The following is a 22741-nucleotide window of genomic DNA, read 5'->3' as shown; positions in this document are numbered from 1 at the left end:
TCTTGAAAAGCAACCACTACCACTAACACCACAGTTATCATTAATAAACGACAATCCCTGCCCCCTCCCCCCCTTTTAAAGGAGCAGCCTTGAACGGACTGGATTTAATATTTAATTCTGTGCCCCGCAGCTCTCTCCCCTCTTCCCATCCAGCGGTGCAGATCCTGCAGCTCGCTCCGGTCTGCCACTTGTCCCGGCTCTCCCTCTGGGATCGCCCTGGCTTGGCCGTCCTTTGGTTTATTGTCAAGGGAGCAGACAGTATTCTGCCCTTCATGGTACAGAGAGACATTTGTGATTTAACCATTTATTTTACAGGGGTTTGTAAAATCTGACAACGTATAATGCAGAAAGTCACAAAAGATTAGCATGAATCAAAATATTAGATTAATGGATTTTGATGGGACAAGATGCAGAGCCGGTGCTTCCACTGGGCAAACCAGGCAATTGCCTGGAGTGTCAAAAGTTGGCGGGGGGGGGGGGCAGCAAGGGGAGGCGCAAAATCCCACCAGCATGAGGCCCAGAGCCACTACTGCCAAAGACGGGAGCGCTGTGCTGGGGCCACTACCAATAGGTAAGATGGGGCTGGGAGGTGCAGGATTGAAGGTTTACAGAGGGCACCAGCCCCGACAAGATGGATTATTCCAAGGGGCCCCTCAAGTTTTAAAAGAGACTATGTTGGAAACCTGTGTCTCTTGACATATTTACAGCAGAGTCGTCCAGTTATGATGGCCTTACATCTGCTCTTAGAGACAAGCCTTCATTCTCTTATTTACAGAAAGAATATTACCTCAGGAAACTCAGCCTGGAGGAAAAGGTCAGTCGCAGGGCCAGGTTATCAGCCGTCTAAAACTGCGCTCCTGGACACGATCACAATCAGAGCTCAATCTTCAGTGATTAATTGGGTCGCAAAGGAAGTTTCTCCTTCATTGATCAGTGTATTAGCCAAAAGGACTCTTCTGGTTATGGTGCAGGGCTGACCGGAGGCTGGGTGTGAGAGCTCCGGGACTCCCTTTCCCCTACATCACTGAATTTGGTTTCTTCCCAACTCGATTGTGTTTTTCTTCCTTGCGCCTTATCTTACCTACGAGCAGCGGCTGATCACTGTGTCCGGCGGGGTGTAGCAGATGGGCTGCCTAGAAGTGTCCGAAGTGGGAAAGTAAAGACATGCAGTAATTTTAAAATGGCGGCCGTGCCCGAGACCACCAAAACCTTAGCAGCAATCTCGAGCAGTGTTTCCGCTGCTCTGGTCGAATGCCTGCTAAATATTCAAGCCTCAAAAGCAGCCTAGATGGGCAATGGAAACACCTGGATCAGGCGGAGCAAGGAATTTCTGATCAGGATGACCGGCTTGCTGATTTTGAGAGACAGCTTGTGGAAATGAATGAGCAGCATGCAGCACTGACGGAGAAGATAGAGGACCAAGAGAATCGCAATAGACAGAATAACATCAAATTATTAGGTTGCCTAAAAGCATGCAGGAAGATGAACTGTATGATTTCATCGAAAAATGGCTGCCTGATCGCATGGATCTGGTGCTCTCTGAGGACCATCTCCGGTGCCAGCGGATTCCATTGCAGGGTTATGTGTTTTTTTGCGGTTAATACTTTTGTGCATATTTCCCCTACCAGATGGCTGTTTGCATGTTCTGTTTTTGGCGTTCATGTTGCGGGTGGGGTCCATCTCTTTTTGTATATCGAAGACTGGTCAATTCTTTTCTTTGGGGAAGGAGAGGTTCTGAGGGATGCCCCATAGTGCGGGTTCTGACCTTGTTGGTTTCTGCTAAGGGGAAGTTAGTGCTTCTTTGCGTGGAAGGAGGGGGTTTATTCTGGTGTGGTGTGGTGTGGTTGTAATCGTGTGTTGGTGTGACTGGTGGGGAGAGGGCTGGGGATCTATGTTTTCTGGTTTTGGAGAATAGATACAGGAGAAGACCAAGGGTTCTCATGGCCCAGTGGTTTAGGCTGGGAGACCGCGGGGCCAACTGTATATTGTATATTCTAGGCCCCTTGATGGGCCGTGTTAAGTATCTACACATTATAGGTGGCTATGGCCAAGGTGAAACATTACATCGTTGAATGTGGATGGGTTTCACTCCCCAATAAAACACAAAAAGTTACTATGTTTCACACGTTACACTCCCTAGTAGTATTTCCTACAAGAGACTCATTTGTCCGATGCTGAACATGCGAAACTGAAAAGGGACCAGGTGGGACAATGTGTCTATTCCTCTTTCACCTCCAGGAGACATTGTGTGGCAGTTCTTTTACACAAGCAGTTACCTTTTGAGGTAGATCAGGTGTTGCAGGATAAGGAGGGTCGATATGTTATTGTGGCAGGAGTGCTTCATCAACAGAAGGTTGCTTTTTGTAATCTATATGCGCCTTATCTGTACTCCCACAATTTTTTCACCCATCTGGTTGGTTTACTTTTGACTCTTTCCGACTATAGTCTAGTGATGAGTGGGGATTTTAATATCATGGCCGGTAAGACAAATAGATTGTAAACCATCGAAGGCTACAGACAGAAGGGATGCTCAGTTGGGAGTTACCTTTCTGTGTAAGGAACTGGGCTTGCTAAATGTTTGGTGGGTTTTACATCCGGGAGAGCAGGATTTTACTTTTTATTCCAAGATTGGATTATCTTTTAGTGGCCGAAAAGCTCTTTCTGAGTACCTGGGAGGCTACCATAGGCTCTATTTCTGTCTCTGATCATGCACCGGTGTCTGTGGGGGTAGAATTTAGGCGTACACAATGTCCCACTTTTTCATGGCGTATGAGCCCTGAACTCTACTTAGATAAGGTATTTCACGAGTACCTGAAGGTAGAAAGAGTACTTCAAGTTTAATAATACACCAGATATTTTCCCCTTCTGTGCTTTGGGAGGCTGGGAAAGCTGTAATGAGGAGTCATATCATTGCATATGTGGCGAAAATGAAGCATTCACGTAATGTGGAAATTTTGCAGTTAACTAGCACCCTAAAGGATGTGCAGTCCTAGCATATAATTGACATGACGAAGTTCGAAAATTTAATGTGGAGCAAGCTCGTGAAGCTTTGAACAATCTACTATTCTAAATCTCTTAGATTCTTTCAGTATCAGCTATACCATTTTGGTAACCGGCTGAGTAAGCTTCTTGAGAATTTGGTTCGCATGCACAGCCCCAAGTCCTATATAGCGGTGTTAGGGATCATTCTGGCAGTTTCAGATATGCCCTAGCTGATATTTCATCGTATTTTTTTTTTTTTTAGAGTATTATAACACTCTCTACAGCCGTAAAATAGTGAATCTGGGAGCTCGGGACTTTTTTTCTGGGACTTTCCATGACCCAGCTCGTTGCAGACCTCAGTGGAGTCATTGAATGTTAGGGATGGTGAAATCTACCCCTATATATATCTCACACCTATCTGACAACTACTATCTACTCTAGGCGTTACATATTGTATTTATGATGATAATATACAATTCTATTTCCCAAAGGACAACTGGAACACAATTTTGAAATTTCTCGAACTTTGCCTATCTACAGTAAAAAAATGACTATTGCACAATCATAAACCGAAATAATGATTTTAGGAAACCCACAATTTGACAATATTCCCAATCCATCCTCATAGACAATACAACTATCAACATTACTAAACATGTACGCAAAGCTAGATCTATCCATACATATTAAATCTCTAATTAAATCCTCCTTCTATAAACTTCGACTCCTACAGAATGCGGCAGCATGGCTTCTTTCCAACCGTAAACTTCATGATCGCTTATCTCCAGTACTTTTTCAATTACACTGGCTACCAATCAAATGGCGCATTCTATATAAACCCTTGACAATTCACAATCTGATCTATAACAACAATACTTCCCAGTTATCTGCCACACTACACTTATATATCAGCTTCTTCTACAAGTTCCATCTCCTAAAACAACCAATCTGACGACTAGAGAGCGTGCCTTCTCAATCGCAGGTCCTATATTATGAATAAGTGTGATTATGTAGCTGAGGTACGATGCCAGCTCAATGATCCGATTTTTTATCTGCCCTTGGAGGATGATCCCATTACTGATTTGAAAAATAAAATTTCTTTACTGCTTCAGGATGCAGTAACACGTAATTGGATTACACAACGGGAGGCTAGCTTGCTGTCAATAGAACACCCGGTGATTCTGGTCTTTTATGTGTTACCAAAGATTCACAAGACATTAAGGAATCCGCCTGGCCGTCCGATAGTCTCAGGAATTGGCTCTGTTTTAGAACCCCTTTCTCAGTTTGTAGACATCTTTCCTAAACCTTTTGTACCGCTTATTAAATCCTATGTCCGTGATTCTTCGCATTTAATTACTATTTTGAACACACTAGAGATACCATCAACCTCATGTTTTCTTGTTACATTAGATATACTCTCGTTATATTCTAATATTCCACAGGAGGAAGCTTTAATGATTATTGAATGCACACTCAATACATGATCGGAGTTTGAACGTATACCATCTTTTTGATACAATTGGCAAGATTAGCTCTCACACAGAACTATTTCTGTTTTGATGAAGTATACTATAAACAGGTGAAAGGTACGGCCATGGGTGCCACCATGGCCCCGAGCCTAGCTTGTTTGTATATTTCAGAATTTGAGAAGTCATATGTTTACTCCTCTGAATGGTCAGGTTTCCTCCATCTGTGGCTAAGATATATTCATAATCTGGTTAGGTACAGATATGCAGTTTTACATGTTTCTTGACTGGTTAAACCAGTGTAACACCAATTTGCAGTTTAATTTTAATATTCACACATCTCAAGTTTCTTTTCTGGACCTTCTCATTTCTTTTGACAACACGCAATTTTCAACTACTATTTTTAGGAAAGATACTGATTGAAATACACTACTTAACTATGACAGCTGTCACCCTAGGGCTCTTAAGAACAATATCCCCACGGGCCAATTTCTGAGATTATGGCGGCTCTGCTCCTCTAAACCGGAGTTCCTTTCAAAAGCTAAGGAGATGATGCCTTGGTTTTTAGAGAGGGAATACCCGAGCAAAGTTTTGAGGAAAGCTTTTAAAAGAGCCCTCTATGTAAATAGGGATTTACTTTTCTGGCCACAAGCTCGCCCGAATGATACTACAGTTAATTGCATATTAACTTTCTCTATTAAGAGTAAATTAATTACTGCTATCATTTGGAAACATTGGAATTCTTTGGCGCTAAAAAATGTGTTTCAAAGTGGGCTGAGATTTACTTTTCGGAGAGGTAAGAATTTGCGTGATCTACTAATGCACTCCGATTTGGCTACAGTAGATAGGAACTGCTTTTCTATGGGAGAACATAAACCTTGTGGACATTGTTCAGTATGTTCACACACGGCACCCAGGTCATCCTTTGAACATCCGATTTCTGGCAAAACCTTTAATCTAAGATATTTTTCAGATTGTAATTCAGACGGGGTGATCTATATTATTAAATGCCCATGTAAAAAATTATATGTGGGCAAGACTGCAAGAATGATAAAAACACGGATCATAGAACATAGGTCTAACATTAAAAAGCTACGTGAAAATGCACCGTTGGTTGAACATTGGATCCAGTTGTCACACACTTTATCTGATCTATTCTTCTTTGTGTTGGAAGTTGTTGCCCCCCCAAGCCGTGGGGGCAATTTTGCAGAACTTTTAATATGGAGGGAACAGAGGTGAATATATATTTTGAACTGTGACACCTGAGGGTTTGAACAGAGAACTGGAATGGACTTACTTTATCTAATTTTGATTGGCTAAAACCGGGCTGACTCCCGATTGGCTGTTTCCTGCAGAAAGCTGATTGGTTCACTTGTCTTTCGTGCCTTTTACTCTGTTAAAACCCCCTATGTCAGGCATTTAGACACGCTCCCTGTCAAATTTTATGAAGCCATATCTCAAGTATATAAATATAATATAATATATACTTCTGTATGGTTGTAATTGCTATATTTGAATGTTGGTCGGTCATGGTTTATCCCCCTACATAGTCCTTTTATATATTTTATTTCAGAACTGTCCCTCCTGACACAGCCTCGGCGAAACATGGGACCGTGTCGGGGGACGTATTGAATCACGCTGATTGAAAGCTTACTGTAGAGCAATGGAGTGGCTGATATATAACAAAGAATATTATTGAAAGCTTATGGACTATGCAAGATTTCTGCACTCATCGAGGTTGCAAAAAGCAACACCTTACCCCTTGACATAAGATCACTCACCAATAAAAAAGACTTTAAAAGAGCACTCAAATATCACCTTTTCACACAAGCTTTTCCAGACTGATGTTCTTCATGACATACATACCGTTTAATTTTCCATTTTCCTGAACTTTATTTTTATGTCATTTCAAGTTTTTTAGTGTTTTATTTTATTCTTGCTTTTATTTTTATGTTTACTATTTAATTATGTATGTTTTATTTGTAACCCGCCCTGAACTTTGAAGGGCGTGGGAAATAAATATTTTTTAAATAAATAAATAGATTTAGCTTCTAAGGGGTTCTTGTCCCTGGCTATGAATCAGTCGGTCATAGTTGTATTACCAAAGAAGAGTAAAGACCCTTTGGAATTGGGATCCTACCTCCCCATTTCCTTGATTAATGTGGATATGAACATTTTAGCCGTAGTTTTAGCTAATAGACTGAATGGCGTTCTCCCCCAGTTAATCAGTACCGACCAGATTGGGTTTGTAAAGGGATGGCAAGGAGTGAAGAATGTTTCCTGTCTTATGGCTGCGCTGTAAAACTTCCGCTTCTGAGCTGGTTGACCTAAGCTTAGATGCGGAAGAAGCGTTTGACTCACTTTCGTGGGACCACATAGTTTGGGCGTTCCAACAATATGGCTTCTCTGGCAGGCTCTTGGGGTGGCTCAAAGTTATGTATAGTAACCCTAGTGCCTGCATCCTAATCAGTGGTGCTCTTTCAGATTCTTTTGCTTTGCAATGTGGAGTCCGCCAGGGCTGTCCTCTCTCGCCTTTATTGTTTGTGTTGGCCATAGAACCCTTAGCGATTCGGCTGCAGCGAGAGGGGGAATGTAGGGGCCTCTATATAGGCGGACAACTCCTCAAGCTTGCCATGTTTGCAGATGACATCCTTCTGTTTGCATTCCTGCCATTATACATATTTTTTTGCAATTTCAAGCTGATTGCGGGCCTGAAAATTAACTATTCAAAGTCAGAGGCTTTGGCGCTTGACCCAAGGTTGATGGCTACATGGGAGGGTCCTTTCCTTCTTGCCTGGGTGCGAACTAAAATAAAATACCTGGGGGTGTGGATCCCTAGGGATTTAGATACCTTATATGAACTGAACATTACAGATGTTATAGTACAGATACAGTCACAATTGAAGGCATAGCAATCCTTGCCTCTGACCTCTTTTTGGTAGGAGTGCGCTACTAAAGATGGTGATTGTCCCTAAGATCTTATACAAGTTACAAATGCTACCGTGCTGGCTTACGGTGCGGGATTTGAACAAGTTACACTCCTCTTTTCTAACTTTTCTCTGGAGCGGTAAGAGCGCGCGCATAAGTCACTCTAAATTGGAATGCCCCAAATAGGTGTGTGTGTGTGTATGTGGGGGGGTGTTAGACTTTCCTAACCTGCACATATATAATGCAGCCTGTCAGTTGCGATTTGTAGGTGAATGGCTTACTGGTAGATATTCCTGCTGCAAAGCTGGGATGTTGGTCAGTATGTCAGCCCCTTGCTCCCCGCTGTACTTAATACAGGCTTTGCCTGGATGCAGGCTTGGAGATGGCTGAGAAATCGATGGGGTCGGGGGGGTGTTCGGTCCTTACTGCTCCCGCGGGTTTCTTCCCCCAGTTGTGGAATATGCTCCTACTTTTCAAGGCTGGGCTACCTCGGGAGTTAAGTTTATTTTACACTCATATGAGGCAAATACGCCAGACATAATATCTTTTAGTGAGTTGGGTCAAGCTTTTCAGATTCCGCCTCGACAATTTTTTGCTTATCTCCAGGCCAGGCACTACTTGGGCTCCCTAAAGTGGGAGGTTGATTCTTTCCCTGGGGAAGTTTCCTTTGCGGATGCTCTCCAGGACACTGCGCTCATGAGGAACTCTGTTGCGTAAAAAGAGATTGCAGATGCAGTTTCTCGAGTCTCTTGCTACCTACTGGTCTTCCTCCTTGCGGGACTCTATTACAGGAGACTTTCTGTCTGATTGGTTTCAGGCATTACACCGCCACAATTCCTGATGTTAGCTTGCGGGAATTGCAGTTTAAACTGGTGCACCATGCCTATTTTGACGATGGGTGGAGGTGTCACATGGGCCTGGCTTCTACTCCTTTGTGCATTAAATGCAGACAAGAGGATGGCTCCTTAATTCACCGCTTGTTATATTGTTCCAGTTTAGATTTGTTCTGGAATGAAGCATACTCACTGTGCCAGGAGCAGAATAACCTGTGGCATTTTAAATACTACGCTATCACTGCATTAGGCTGTTTACTGTGCAAGATACACCTAATGCAGCTTGGTAAACAGATCCCTTAACTTGTAAGCCCTCTATGGATGGGAACCACCTACTGTAGCTGAATGTCACTCACCTTGAGCTCGGGTTTGGAAAGGTAATTTAATCTAAAATCAAAGTCCAGACATGCTTATGTTACAGCAGAAAGGTCTAGCAGTTTTAACTGGGTGTGATTACATCAACATATGCATATGGAAAGTGTACAGATAATTGCCGCTGGGTATGTTCCTCCAGTCGTTACCCTTTAATTTCCCCAGGCTCTCCCTGGCTCCTCTGGCACTGGAGGATGTAGTACACATTGCAGCCACAGCCTCAGTCTGTTTTTCAGTAACACAGCCTTGTGCATAAAGGAGTTGTGCCTTGGGGGGGACCGCCCCCCCACACAGACTTCTCTTGATACCGTATTTTGTTCTCGCAGCTGTCTTTTAAGAAGGGCACATCAAGAACCTGCCTCAGCTCACCCTGTAGATATTCCTCTAACCTCCACTGCTGGTGGATTCCTGCTTTTTCCCTGACCTCAGCTCCTCACCATGCTCCAGCCCAGGTTTTCCCAACCCTCTCCTGAAGGCACCACTGGGTGTCCAGTGGATGCACATCTATTGTTTTTTAGTGTGCTGAATCCAAAAATTACATCTGTTTCCTCCAGTCACGTCTGGTTTTTCCGCAAAACAGTCTACTCATAAACTCTTATAGCAATAATGTAACATTATTATTTAGATATGCTGAATACGCAAAAAAGATAATTAATGCGCAGAAAGACATGCTGAATACACAAAAAGAAATGCTGAATGTGCAATCGATATAACCAATAGGAAGACTGCTTATTAAACAGTTTTAAAATGCTGCCGTCGGCATTTTATGGCTATATAAGCAGCGTGAAAACTGACGGCAGCATTCAGTCGTTCAAGAGGCTTAGAAGTTGCAGCAAATTTAACTCTGTTAAATCTGTTTTTGTTGAATATGTCATCCAACACTCGAATAGTTTGAGGATGGGGCCGGAATGATCCTGATATATTCTGTTACATTTGTGGTTGTTTTGGAGCTTGGAGCTATGAGTGAAGAACAAGGAGAACGCTTCCACCAAGACATCAAGACCATGGAACATAGATATCAAGGCAGATGGAACACAAACATGATGGCAGACTACTGCTGGGGTTTACAGCGTGACAACCCTGAACATAACTATTCCAGAGCATCCAAAAAGAGAAAATGTCTCCCTAACAATTACAATTTACACAACTATTGCTCTCTTGGTTAGACGACAGACTCGTTTTTTGCATGAACTATCACTTCTTCAGAACTTATTATCCTTGACATTCAACTTTATAATCTTTAATCAAACATGTCTCATTTGTGAAAAAATTTGACATATTGCATATTTTTTTTACTTCATATTTGGAATCAGCACCTTTCATTTGGGTAAAATCAGCAAAAATAATTAGGTCAGCAGAAAACTTTTTTTCCAAATGTAGAGCAGTGCTATGAATGACCTGAAAACCAGCTTGGTTAGGTGTAGCTCCAGGAGAAGCTTGCGAAACACTGCTCCAGCCTATTCCCTCAGATCCTTGCTGCGCGCAGATCTCCCCCAGCTCCTGGCCTCTAGCTCCCTGCATTTGCAGGGGAAAGCAGAATTCCAACCATGGCAAGCAGCTGGCTTGGTTAGTTACCTATGGTTGCTGCACGTGGCTGCCATAGCTCTGCTGCTACTACTCCCAGCACTGGGAGTGAGCCACATCTGGTGCTCGGTGCGTGCTCTCCCCATCTCACTCACTGAAAGGACTCGAGGAGGAGGATGAGGAGAGGGACTCGAGAGGGAGGGATGGGGAGGAGGAGGCGGCGTTGTGTGTCACGTGGGTGCCGCCCATGCAGGGCCTGGCTATCCAAGCCCTGCATGCTGCTTATTAATTCCCACACTCTGGGACTCGGACTGCAGCTGGGAGAGAGAGAGAGACCTATGTGATTCCATCTGTGTTCAGAAGAGAGCTTCTGTACATTTAAGAGCCACCAGTGCTGGCTCTTGGTGCTGTGTTTGTCGAGAGCAGAGCCCAGTTGAGCATCAGGCAGTAGTAACTTTTCCGTGGCACACCTGATTAGGTCTGAAGGCACACTGGTTAGGAAACACTGATGTACAGTGTATTGTAAAACCTGCAAAGGCAGTGCCAGCGCTCTTCCGACTGAGAGGCATATGTTTGTGAAGTTAATTGAAAGGTATCTGATACTACACTACATATCACAAAAGACTGGCAGATAATCCTGCAAAGAAAATGTAAAAGGAGATGACCACATTGTTGAAGGTAGGTAGGGAAAGAGATACCTTATACCATGAGAATGCCCTTTCTTTGGGTCACCTGTCCTCACCTTCCTGTACTGTATAAGTTACGCAACCTCTAAAAATCCCTCACAGGGAGACCCAGAGGTTTATATTGCTCCCTGATCTCTTAAAAAAGAAAGAAAAGGAAAGAAAACTCCCCAACAGGGGGAAGACAGCACTCAGCCGCATTCTAAAAAATAACAATCGGGGGCTGCACTAATATGTACTGCAAATGCTTCTGCAAAAGCAATCAGAATCATCTATCAGGGCTCCCCTTCCTGATCCAGCACAGTCAGGCTTTTCACATATTCTCGAGCTTCAGGAGCAGAGCCGAAAGACTTGGTAATGCCTTGATGAGAGATGCGAAGCTGAGCCGGGTAAAGGAGAGCAAAACGAATCTTTTTAGCAATGAGGTCAGAACAGAGACCTGTAAATTCTTTGCGCTTGGCCGAGACCCGGGGAGAAAAATCTTGGAACACCAAAATTTTATTGTGCTCAAAGAAACTCCCGAGTCTTGCGGTAGTGCTGCAGGACTAGTGATTTGTGAGCAAAGTGAAGAAATCGGGCAATCACTACCCGGGGGACGTCTGTTTTGTTCTCCCTCATTCCGCCGACCAAGACAGTGAGCCCGTTCAAGCAGGCCTCCTGACGGGGATGCCAAAGAAGGCACCAGGCCCAACAGCCATGCTTCCAGAATGCGAGGGAGATCAGCCTCAGTGAGCGCTTTTGAAAAGCTGACAAATCGCAAATTATTTCGGCACGTGCAATTCTCTAAATCATCCAGTTTTTCTTCACTTGCTTTCGCTGCTTTTTCTAATTTCTCCACCCTCCTTTATAGAGCCTCGGTGTCGTCTTCAACCAAGGCGACCCCACCCTTTCGATCCTGGAGTCAAAATCAGACAAGGAAGCCCAGACGTCTGCAATTTGCTCTGATATCTGGTGCAACCTCATGTCAAGGGCTGTAATTACTGCCTGGGAGATCTTTTCTTACAATGATTCTTGCGGTGGAAGTTCCATGGATTCAGCCGCCATCTTGGTGTCTGGGGCCTTTACTCTTTCCTTCTCTTTTCATATCGAGCGGGTCGTTATAGGAGACTGACATGGACTGTCTTTGGTCACCGGGTTCAAAGTAGGCACCGTTAATGATTCTGTTCAAATTTGAGTGTAGGAGAGCATGATGGAGGGGGATTTAGTGTGGGTGGTGGCCAGAGCTCAGGCTTCCAGCTGGTGCCGAGCTCACCACATCACGTCATCTCATCCAATCCTTTTTTAAACACAACTATACTAACTGCACTAACCACATTCTCTGGCAACAAATTCCAGAGTTTGTGCGTTGAGTAAAAAAAGAACTTTCTCCGATTAGTTTTAAATGTGCCACATTCTAACTTCATGGAGTGCCCCCTAGTCTTTCTATTATCCGAAAGAGTAAATAACCAATTCACATCTACCCGTTCTAGACCTCTCATGATTTTAAACACCTCTAGCATATCCCCCCCCCTCAGCCGTCTCTTCTCCAAGCTGAACAGCCCTAACCTCTTTAGTCTTTCCTCATAGGGGAGCGGTTCCATTCCCCTTATTTTGGTAGATTTTGCCAGGCTACACAGCGACTAAGGCCCACCATGTGGCTGGCAGACAGTGGAAAGAAGAGGAAAAAAGGAAAAGAAAAAAGAAAATAAAACTACCTTAAGGTAAAGGAAAGAAAAACAGCTGCAGCTCTAGAAAAAATCAATTACAAAAACTGTGTATAAGAGAGCAAGGCTGAATACCGTGATACACATGGCTCCTACGACCAGCACGGCTCCGCGGAAAAAAAAAGACTCAGAAACTCTGCCCAAGGGGCAGGATGACAACTATAGCTGCACATGCTCAATAGGCATGTTTGAAAGTTCTAGTATCATTGAGATCAAAGTTCCTGATTGGGCTCTAGCTGATGTCACCCAGGACGACTACCATCCTGCTTGTTCTCAGAGAACAGTGCTAGCCAATAACAATCAAATTGGTCCACTTTAATTTGAATGTATTCATAAAACATATATGGTAGGACTAGTCTTAGACCTCTACATAGATAAAAAGACAGCAAAATGTTAGAATATTAAATTTTTTTTTCTGAATTTCAGTCTTAGGTTAACTGGCTTATAGATATGTAAGTATGCAAACAAACTTGCAAATGAACGCAATTAAAGGATGTGATGCAGTACTTCTTTGTAAACCCGGTTTTTTCCCCCCTTTCGTCTCAGCAGTATTTCTGCTCCTTTGGGCTTCCATCTCAAATTAGAACCAAGCTCTATTGTGCTATGGCACCACAAGCCCTTCATTTGCAACTAATGGCAAAATAAGGTTTTTTCCAACAGCTCTCATTCCCATACACCTCCCCCCCCCCCAACACCACCTAGCCTTGCCAATACAATGATCATCATTAGCCAGAGCCCATAGACCATGATTTGCTCTGGATCTTGGTGCACTTGCACCTAAGTGATCAGTAGGTGTCGCCATTGTGTGATGAGATTGTGTCTGTTGGCTGTTAACACGGCTGCTCCTTCCTACGAAGGCCTATTTGGCTTAAAGAGCAGAAGCAAGGCTTGGGAATCAAAGCCAGGCACCTTGAATGGTGGTATAAAGCCATAGTTCAAGGGGCACACCTCTAATTGTTCTTCCTCAATGGAAAAAATGGACTAAAATTCCATTCTATGCAATCTTTAGTACTAGTCACAGAACAAATAATGGGTTTTAAACATAAAACATGATACCTGATTACATTATTGCATAGGTTGGTCATTAATCAGTCTGGTTTGAAAATGTAACTGGGCGAAAGCACAAAGGGAGAGTGGAGTAGAAAGCACACACATTTAGGTAACTAACCAACATAAATCTATCAGTACCTGATTAGTTTCTGTGTCCTGGTTCCCCCTTCCTTAATTGATACCTTATTTGTACCCTTGTGTTCGCCAAACTGCACAATAACTATTATGTTTCTTTGATTATAGATTCTGAAAATTCTGGGGGTCATTCAATTATATACATTTGTCTACTGTGGTATTTAACATTGTGCACAATTGATGTGTGCACAAGCAAAATAAAAATTGTTTTGTTTGTTAAACTGATATTGCTCAGCATAATTATTTGCCGCACATTATTTTATTGGCTTGAAAATTTAACTCCCATTCTAAACCATTTGGAGATTTAACACATTATTCTGACAAACAAGACTATACATTTCAGAATGTTTTTGATAGAAGTTTAAAAAAAGTACATTTTTAGCTAGCTTTTGTGTTTACAAAGCTATCAGGTCACCATTTCCTATCATAACTGCTATAGTTGTGTCATTCATTATCCATGCAACCCATGAACGGTAGTATTGAAGTCAATGGCATAGCAATGGGCTAAATTCAACAACTTGCAGCAAAACTGTTCTGTTGGCAGGTTATTACAGCCAGCACTGCAAGAAGTATGTTACAAAGTACTGTTTACCTGTTAAAATAAGTCCTGATTTCAGTGAGGTTGAATTACATTTCATATAATACAGTTCATTATTGTTTCTATGCAGAAATAAAAATTTTTGAAGTGCATGCTTGCAGCTTGGTATAAAGGCAAATTTGGCAGATCTATCAGGAGGGTGTGGCTTTCCATGGATAGATATGAAATTTGGTAGGACGTGCCAAAACTTCAGTATGACTACTACCAAATTCTTCCATAGTACAGGATCCAGATACATTCGTATGTACAGACAGATGCCAAGACGGCAACAGGCAATTTTTATTAATGACACACAACTAATTAATTCCTGAATTATCATGGACTATGTGGGTGACTGGGAATTCATTAGTTGACCTAGGCAGTTTGGTCATGAACCTGATCATAACCAGACTAACAAACCCATCTTAAAATGTTTAGATCAACAATTGTGTTTTGATTTTATGCACAATTTTCATTTATATTACATATTTACTTTGATACATTACTTTGCAAAGTATTAATTTTGGTAAAAAAAATTTTTAAACTGGAAGAATGACAGCAACATGTAAAGCAGCAAAGAATAAAACTGGAGACTTGCAGGCATTTTTCACATTCAGCAAACCCATTTGGTGAGATTGGGCAGGCCAAAAATTGTCTCAAATTTTGACAGACAAATTGTGACAAGATGTATATATTGCAATTTTATTTCATTCGCTCAAAAGAAAACAAAGTTAGCATGTAAAGAATTTAAAATGAAACAATATGGTAAAAAGATGAACTGAAAAAAAAACAACCCCCAAAACTAAAAACGGAGTTAAATCTAAAGCATGAAACTTCAACATTCATTTTTCAATTTTGACACTTCGATGCTTGAACAATTAAACAATGAACTTTGAATCATGGTAAATACATGAAGAGATTTCAGCACCAGCACTAAGATTTGTACATTCAGTTTGATTGCAATTGATTTGTTAGCCTGTATGTGGTACAGATTTATCACAGCTCAGATCACAGTGTTCAGGAAAGCATTATGTCCCAGAAATTAGAAAGGAACCCCTAAATCATACGCAGCTTAAGACATCCCAGCATACAAAAAGATCCACAAAAAATGGTTCTTCTCGAACTCATTTGTTTTAACAGTAAGTAAAAATTATCTTAGTCACTGCAGTTCATTTTAATAGCTGAAATCTCTGCTAATGACATTAGCTGAAAATTGAAAAAGGAAATGTTCACAACCCTCCCCTGCCCCACTACACAAAAGGAAGATGATCTCCACATTCACTGTAGTGTTGTAGAAATATTCTAGTTGAGTTTAAGCATAGCTTGCATCCAAAAGCAGAAACAAAAATCAGAGCCAGGAAATATAAAAATAAATACAATGTAGAAAGTAGAACTAGGACAGTTTTTGGATAGTAATGGTTATAATCCAAGAGAGCAGAGCCCGATCCAATCATCTGCAGTGTGTGTTTCTATATGTGAATCAGACTGATTGAATGCGTGTGATAAAAAAAAAAGGCAATAAAGTACAAAAAACTGTCCCAGGTATAACAGGGACTTAATTTTTTTTAGGTGGCAAAATTCGGATCACAGAATCACAATCCATAAACCAGCCCATCTCTACTGACAACTCTGTAAACAAGGGGTGGGGGAAGCAACAAGGGTTTTATCAGATAACCATGTCTCAGAATTTAGCAGAGAACCCTGTTATATATCATGGACTTTATCGCTGGGATCTTCTCCATTGCATTACAATGTATGCTTAACTTATAGCTTGATAACCCCCTTGCCATTCTTCCAAGGACGAAAATACAGGAGGACAGGAAAACAATTCAAACTAAGATGCAATGGAGAATATTTCCTTGATAAAGCATACATCACAAAACAGCATCCAGACTTCCCTGTTCAGATTCAAGACAAGACAGCTCTGGCAATACTGTGTAATGCACCTTTATGATTTATGTACATACCCCTTTTATACTATTTTCTGGCTCCAACTGCTTGATTTCATTTTTTTGGACCAAATAGCATATTATCTATGTTTAAACTCAGTGTTTTCTTTAGCTACATCACTATTTTTTTGGGGGGAAGGGAGGAGGAAGTGTAGGAGGACTCAGGAGGGGAGGCAAAAAATAAATCTATAAACTGGATTATGTAAAACAGATGTTTAAAACAGCATGAAAACATTTGTTCTTTTTAAAAACAGAAATCATGTTAATTTTAGACCAAGGCACAAAACGTTTAGTGCATAAACCAGTTTCTTTCAAAATTCAGGACCTCAATCTGTCATACTTTGGACTTGTTTCTCATGACATGCCGCTTAGGCTAATGTAACATTTTGGATGATGAACAAAAATCAAACGATTTCTGACCAGGGTAAACTCACTTCCTTAATATTGAATTGCTTGCATAAACAAAAGTTACAACAAAGATGAAAATGCCTTATTAAATGAAACTGTACTTTATTTGTAAGAGAGTGCCTTCACTTCGTACCATGCAGAAAAATTAGGTTTTGGAAAAGGCTGTATGCTGGAATCTGGCAGCACTTCTATGCCACTGTAGTCATTTTGATGTTCACTGAAGCCTCCATAGAAATGCAAAAACATTTCAATTATTAAAAAAGTCCTCCTCTTCAAGCCTTTTCTGAAGTAGCAAGTGCTGCTGATTTGCTTTGGTGACCAGCACATACCAGGATATGCTATTCAAAGCATTTGTTCCTGTGAGCTGAGCTGCAGAGAGATTCTAGTAAGTATATAAAGACACTAATGACTAATTTCCCTCAAACCCCTTAATTAAAACCTGTCTTTTCAAACTAGATCAGCACAGATCACAAAGCAAATATGGCACTGTTACAGCTCTGCAAAATCCAAGATGCACTAATTACAGTATTCGATCTGTTCACAATATCGCAAAGCGCTATCAATATGAATTAAATCTTTAAAAAAGTCTACTCAGGAGTGGCCTAAGCTGGTATTTTAAATTTGGGAAGGTCTTCCTCTTCAGCTTTTTTATCAGTTTTGCTAAAACAAATATTACATACTACCACCACTATTTCTTAGATTTCTTGGTCTGTTGCAACCTTTAAAACTACTGTTCTCTGTTGAAGGCATATTTCTGCTGTATCATCAGGCCAACAAACAGCAACTCCTTAAAGATCACAAAAACTGAGCTTCAAGGAGAAAGGCACACATCATCCCTCCCACATGTAACTGTAGGGACATCCCTGTAACAGCTGTCTCATCTAAAGGAAAACCCTTATACTTTTAGTTTCTCCAAGGACAGTTTTGCCTCCGTGCCACTTCATAATTTTAAAATTCCATTTTATATTACAAATAATCTAATTGCAGCAAGAAACCCCAGTACCTCTAAAAAGGAACAACTAATCAAATATTGATGTCTTTTTTTTATGGTAACCAATGCCAAAAACAAACTGTTACCAAAAGGGTCAATCCTTTTGCATTATAATGGCATGACAGTTCAGTTTCAAATTACCAAATACTTAATTTGAACAGAGAAGGAAAGATATGGGCATTGTTAAACTGAATTGCTGAAATACCATGGAATATGACACAGAAATCCTAATGAGCAGATGCAAAAAATGATTTACTTGGCTTCATTAATATGGTTATTGTTTAAAGTCAAAATCTTTCCCTCATTTTCCACATGCAAATGATCCACAGTGGGAGAGAAGGGATAAACAAATTTGATTTAAAAAAAATTCTGAAACCTAAAGATTTCCAATAGTCCCTTCCACTCAAGTCATGTCGTCTTCTGGACAAATAAGTGTTAAAAATAAAAAAATATAATATTGATGTGACATGCACTGCTATTTATAATTAACATAGCCGATTCTGTGGTGTCTGATACATTTCAAAAATGCCCACATGCATAAACTTAAAAAAGAAATCCTGAAAAGCTAAATCTACAACATACTAATGATTTACATTTGAGCACTGATCCATATTATGAAGAAATCTTAGATTTGGTAAAGCATTGTAACAACATAGGAAGGCATCTACATCTTTAAACTCTGGGCCATATTTGCTTTTATATATTTTTTTTAATTTTATTTATTTTAATTTTTTTAATTTTTTTTAATTTTTTTTTTACAAACTACAAATTATTTGGAAGGCTAACTAGAGAGGCTTCCTATTTACATTACCCAAAGCTTGTTGTGCAATATTACTGTCTAGCTCACCTACTTGCAAATATTGCCCTTTGAACATTAACATTTATTCCATATTTGCAATTTGAACTTTACCAGCAGTACAGTTTGATAAGTTTGTGATCTCTTAAATTATTCATGGAATATCAAATATAATAGGAAGACAAACCTGAGAAACACTTGCAGTACATAACAGCAGAACCTACTGAATCCCACATTAAAGAAAACCTCTCTAAAAAGCCTTCACAAGCTTTTTTTTTAAACAAAGTATGTGCAATTTTATCTCAACATGAAAATATTTCAATGCACTGTGATCTGACAGGTAAATGAATTTCTGCATAATGAATACAGTAACTAAGATGCTCTTCCATCAGTTTCAAAGGACAGAACAGAGCAGCAAACCAAAGGACATAGCATATCGCCAAAGTGGTGTCTCTGGAAGTTGTGAGTATGCTTTTCCCTTCCTGAGGGGCACAGGTCTTCTTCGTTGGCTTCTATCAGCTTACAAAACATAGTCAGTTTTAAGTCAGGTCAAAAGATCATGTCTAATTTGTACTAGTCTTCTATGTTGTGTTCGACTTGCTCAGTTCCTGCCTGATTGCTGGTTGGGAGAAAAATAATGGTTAATTATTAAAATGAAACAATACTGAATCTAAACTTCTGTTTTAATCCTTCAGCACAGGAAGTTAAAGATCTGTGGATATAACTTCACATTATCCTGAGTTCTGAATTCACAACTATCAACATTTTTTCATTGCTTTACTTTTGTGATATTAAGAAAGATCAGAGCTCAGCTGAAAAGTGTCTATGATCCATATTATACTACACATTTGTAAGGGCACGTTCTCAGAAGTCTAATCATTAACAATATATCAATTTAAAGGTCATGATCTAGAGTCTGCCCAAATACATTTTAAAATAAATTTTGAACACATGAGAAAGCAGATGTCACATGGGTGACGTCAGTGGACGGAGCCCTGTCACAGAAAACTTTTCTGTCAAAATTTCTAGAAAGCTTTGACTGACACTGGCACACTGAGCATGCCATTATCCCTGTGACCACAGGTGTCTCCCTTCAGTCTCGTGTATAGCAAAAAGTGCAAGCGAAAAATAAAAATAATAAAACGTATGTAGACCCAACTCCGTGGGGTGGCGGGTGGGTTTCGTGAGGACTAACATCCTACTGTCCTGTGAGAACACCTGTTACAGGTAAGCAACTCTGCTTTCTCACAGGACAAGCAGGATGGTAGTCCTCACATATGGGTGAGTACCGAGCTGAGGATGCCCGAGTAATGCACCAAATGCACCCAAAGACGTGCAACAGGCACAACAACAGGGGTGGAATTTGGTAAGGAGGGCAACCTGAAACCCTAAAGGGGCTGGTGGAAGGATGTTGGGTAGTTAAACTGAAAACAAGTTGCATAAAACAGACTGGCCAAAAACGGAAGCTTGCCGGTCAGCCTTATCTAAGCAATAATGGGCTGCGAAGGCATGGAGAGAGGTCCAGGTCGCAGCCTTACAAATATGTACAAGCGGCACCGGCCGAAGGTGAGCTATTGAGGCTGGTAAGGCCCTAACAGAGTGTGGTTACACATGGTCTTCTAGCGTAATGCCTGCTTGCTGGTAGCAAAAGGAGATACAGTCCGCTAATCAGGAGGAATAGGTCTGTTTGCCCACTGGAACTCACAGCTTGTCTTTTGCCAAAGGAGGAAAGAGTTTGGTGTAATTCCTATGGAGTGTAGTGCGGTCTAGATAGAATGCAAGTGCACTCTTACAGTCCAAGGAGTGGAAAACCCTCTTGCCCTGCTGAGAGAGAGGTGTTGGGAAAAAGTGAGCAGAGTATATACTGAGTAAGGTGAGATGCTGCGTCTACCTTAAGAAGGATATGAGGTCGAGTACGTAGGACCTATCTGTCACGGAGGAACGCAGGGTCGGGTGAGTATGTAACAAGGTGTGTAACTCACTGACCCTGATGGCAGAAGTGATGACTACGAGGGAAAGAAGTTCCCATGCCAGACTGTTAAGTGATAGGAATGTAAAAGGCTCGAATGGGGAATGTATGAGTCTTGTAAGCACTAAATGTAGGCCCCATTCTGTAACCAGTGAAAACAGAGGCGGCTTAATCAGTGGATGACCCATGGTAAGCTGACTCAGAAGGGGATGAACCATTAATCGGGTATCTCCACTCCCAATTGGTATGCCAAATCAGAGGGAGTTAGAGAAAAAAAAGTGGTGTAGAAAAAAGGGGGTAATACCCTTTTGTATGCGCCATATGGTAAAATCATGCCATTTTGAATGGTATGATTTGTGTGTGGAAGGATGTGATGCTACCAGTATCTGAGAACATCAGTGAGTCCGTGATATGAGACTGACCTGTGAGAAGGCGAATTGGTTACTGGTGTGATAGTTTGGGAAGTATGGGAAAGCATACTTGTCTCGGTCAGGACGTGGGTATGAGAAACAGTGAACCCCGTCCTGTTGCAGCATAATGAGAGTTATAGCTATGCGCGGCATCAAGAGACACACATAAGAGGCCTTTGTTGTAGAACGAGCAAAGGCATCCATGGGAACGCATTCCGAGACATGTGTAGGGAGTAGAATCTGTCAATCGTATGGTTCGATTCAGACACAGAGGGCAAGGTCGGCTGACCTCAGCGCTAGAAGATTTTGCTCGCTACACATGTAGTCAGAGACCCTTCGAGAGGATGGAAACATCTATGGAGGTGGTCTGCTAATGCGTTTGGTAAGTCTGTTAGATAAGTGGCCCGGGAATGCATGGCATATGCAAGGGCCAAAGGCTAGAGCTGCGCAGCTTCCTGGCAGAGCAGCTAAGAGGTTGTGCGTATTTGTGTGTTAGAATACAACATTGCCACTATGCTGTCTGTCTGTATGCACAAAGGTTTGTTGTAGAGGCAGTATTTTAAGGCATGAAGGCATAAGTATTGGCTCGAAGCTCCAGGAAGTTGATGTGAAACTCTGTATGGAGCGGAATAAACGCATATTGGGTTGGGAAGATGTGGATTTGAACTCTTCAACCCTAAGTAAATGCGACCGTGAGCAGGAACAGCTGAGGATTTGGTTCTAGATTGGTAATATGGATCAGGGACGAAAGCGGTTGAACAGCTTAGGTCCACTGATAATTGAAAATTCCACTGAATCTTACTCATAGCGAATCTGAGCATATGAGTAAAGTGGATAGTGAAAAAATCCCATGGCTCATCAATGAAAGAATTGAGGGGCTGAGGTTATGTTGCATGCGCGCAGAGATGTGTAGGAATTTGTCAGAATATCTGTGCAGTGGTTGGACAGGAAGTTCGTTGCGACTGTAGTGTCCAGAACTGTTCCATATGGGATTTATGGTAGTTAAACAGCAATCCCAGGTGGTAGATTTATAGTGTGTCGTGGAGAAGATAGAGCTCCTTGCTTGGATTGACTGCTGTTAGGCAGTTGTCCATGCAAGGAAAGCGTGAAGGATGTTTTACTCTGTAGAGAAACAGCAGTCACTGCTATTGATTTTTGTGAAATACCCAAGTTGTCGAGCTAGTGCAACCTGCAGAACTTGGAATTGTAATATTGTTGACTTACTATGAAGCACATAGAAAGACTAGAGGAGAGAGGCAACCCACTCACTGCAGTAAGGGAAGCATGCTGACTAGACACCATTTTACCTGTCCCTTCTGAAGAAAGTTGACTTTTTGAGGTCCAGGATGGGCAGAGAGCATCTGCTTTCTGTTGAAAGAAAGAATAGTGAAATTAAAAACTCCCCCCCCCCCACGCTTTGTAGCATCTGGGGGACTGTACTCTGAACCCTGGTACTAAGTGAGGTGGCCGCTCTGATATCCAGCAAGTTGAGAGACCAGGAGGTGTCCAACTGGCGGAGCTGATGAATCTGGATATCAGCTAATCTCCCGCAGGAGCAGTAAACGTCTTACCCGCATCTCTGTCTGCTGTGCAAGAAAACGTCAAGAGCTGTCACCAGGTCTCGAGGTGGGCTTGCAATTGAGGCAGTATTTGCTGGATCCTGTGTCTAGCAGATCAACTAATGCATCTGGGACTTCAGGCCTTAATTAGGAATCAGAAGCCAGAGTATTATTGAGTACGGAGTCCCGTTGCTGACAACGGGAGGATGTCACGATGCAATCCCAATTATTGGTAGAGAGGTTCTCTTGGTATTGTGTCAAACATAGCTGGCAATAGCGATATGTGACACTAATACGGTTCTTGGAAGATAACACGACCTAGAACCTTTCGAAACCATGTGACCCAATTTAGTGACCAGGTCTTGATGGGATTATTGCTGAAGCAGGATTAGAGCACTTACCGTCC

At 41.6% G+C, this 22741-nt stretch overlaps 1 protein-coding gene across 7 annotated transcripts in view; it reads right to left on the bottom strand.

Annotated features, from left to right (window-relative positions):
- Window positions 1–14934: 14934 nt before the first annotated feature.
- Window positions 14935–22741, bottom strand: part of ENAH (ENAH actin regulator) — a 432953-nt gene continuing 425146 nt past the window's right edge. For all 7 annotated transcript variants that reach the window (XM_029593080.1, XM_029593081.1, XM_029593085.1 and 4 more), the window contains one exon: window positions 14935–19016. In XM_029593080.1, the coding sequence (XP_029448940.1) occupies window positions 18979–19016 (38 nt within the window). In that variant the 3' untranslated portion in view covers window positions 14935–18978. The remainder of the gene's footprint in view (window positions 19017–22741) is intronic.

The sequence above is a fragment of the Rhinatrema bivittatum genome, chromosome 3 (assembly GCF_901001135.1).
Source record: "Rhinatrema bivittatum chromosome 3, aRhiBiv1.1, whole genome shotgun sequence".
Lineage (NCBI taxonomy): Eukaryota > Metazoa > Chordata > Amphibia > Gymnophiona > Rhinatrematidae > Rhinatrema > Rhinatrema bivittatum.
The sequence above is the reverse complement of the archived record's forward strand: the minus strand, read 5'-3'. Positions and strand labels throughout refer to the sequence as shown.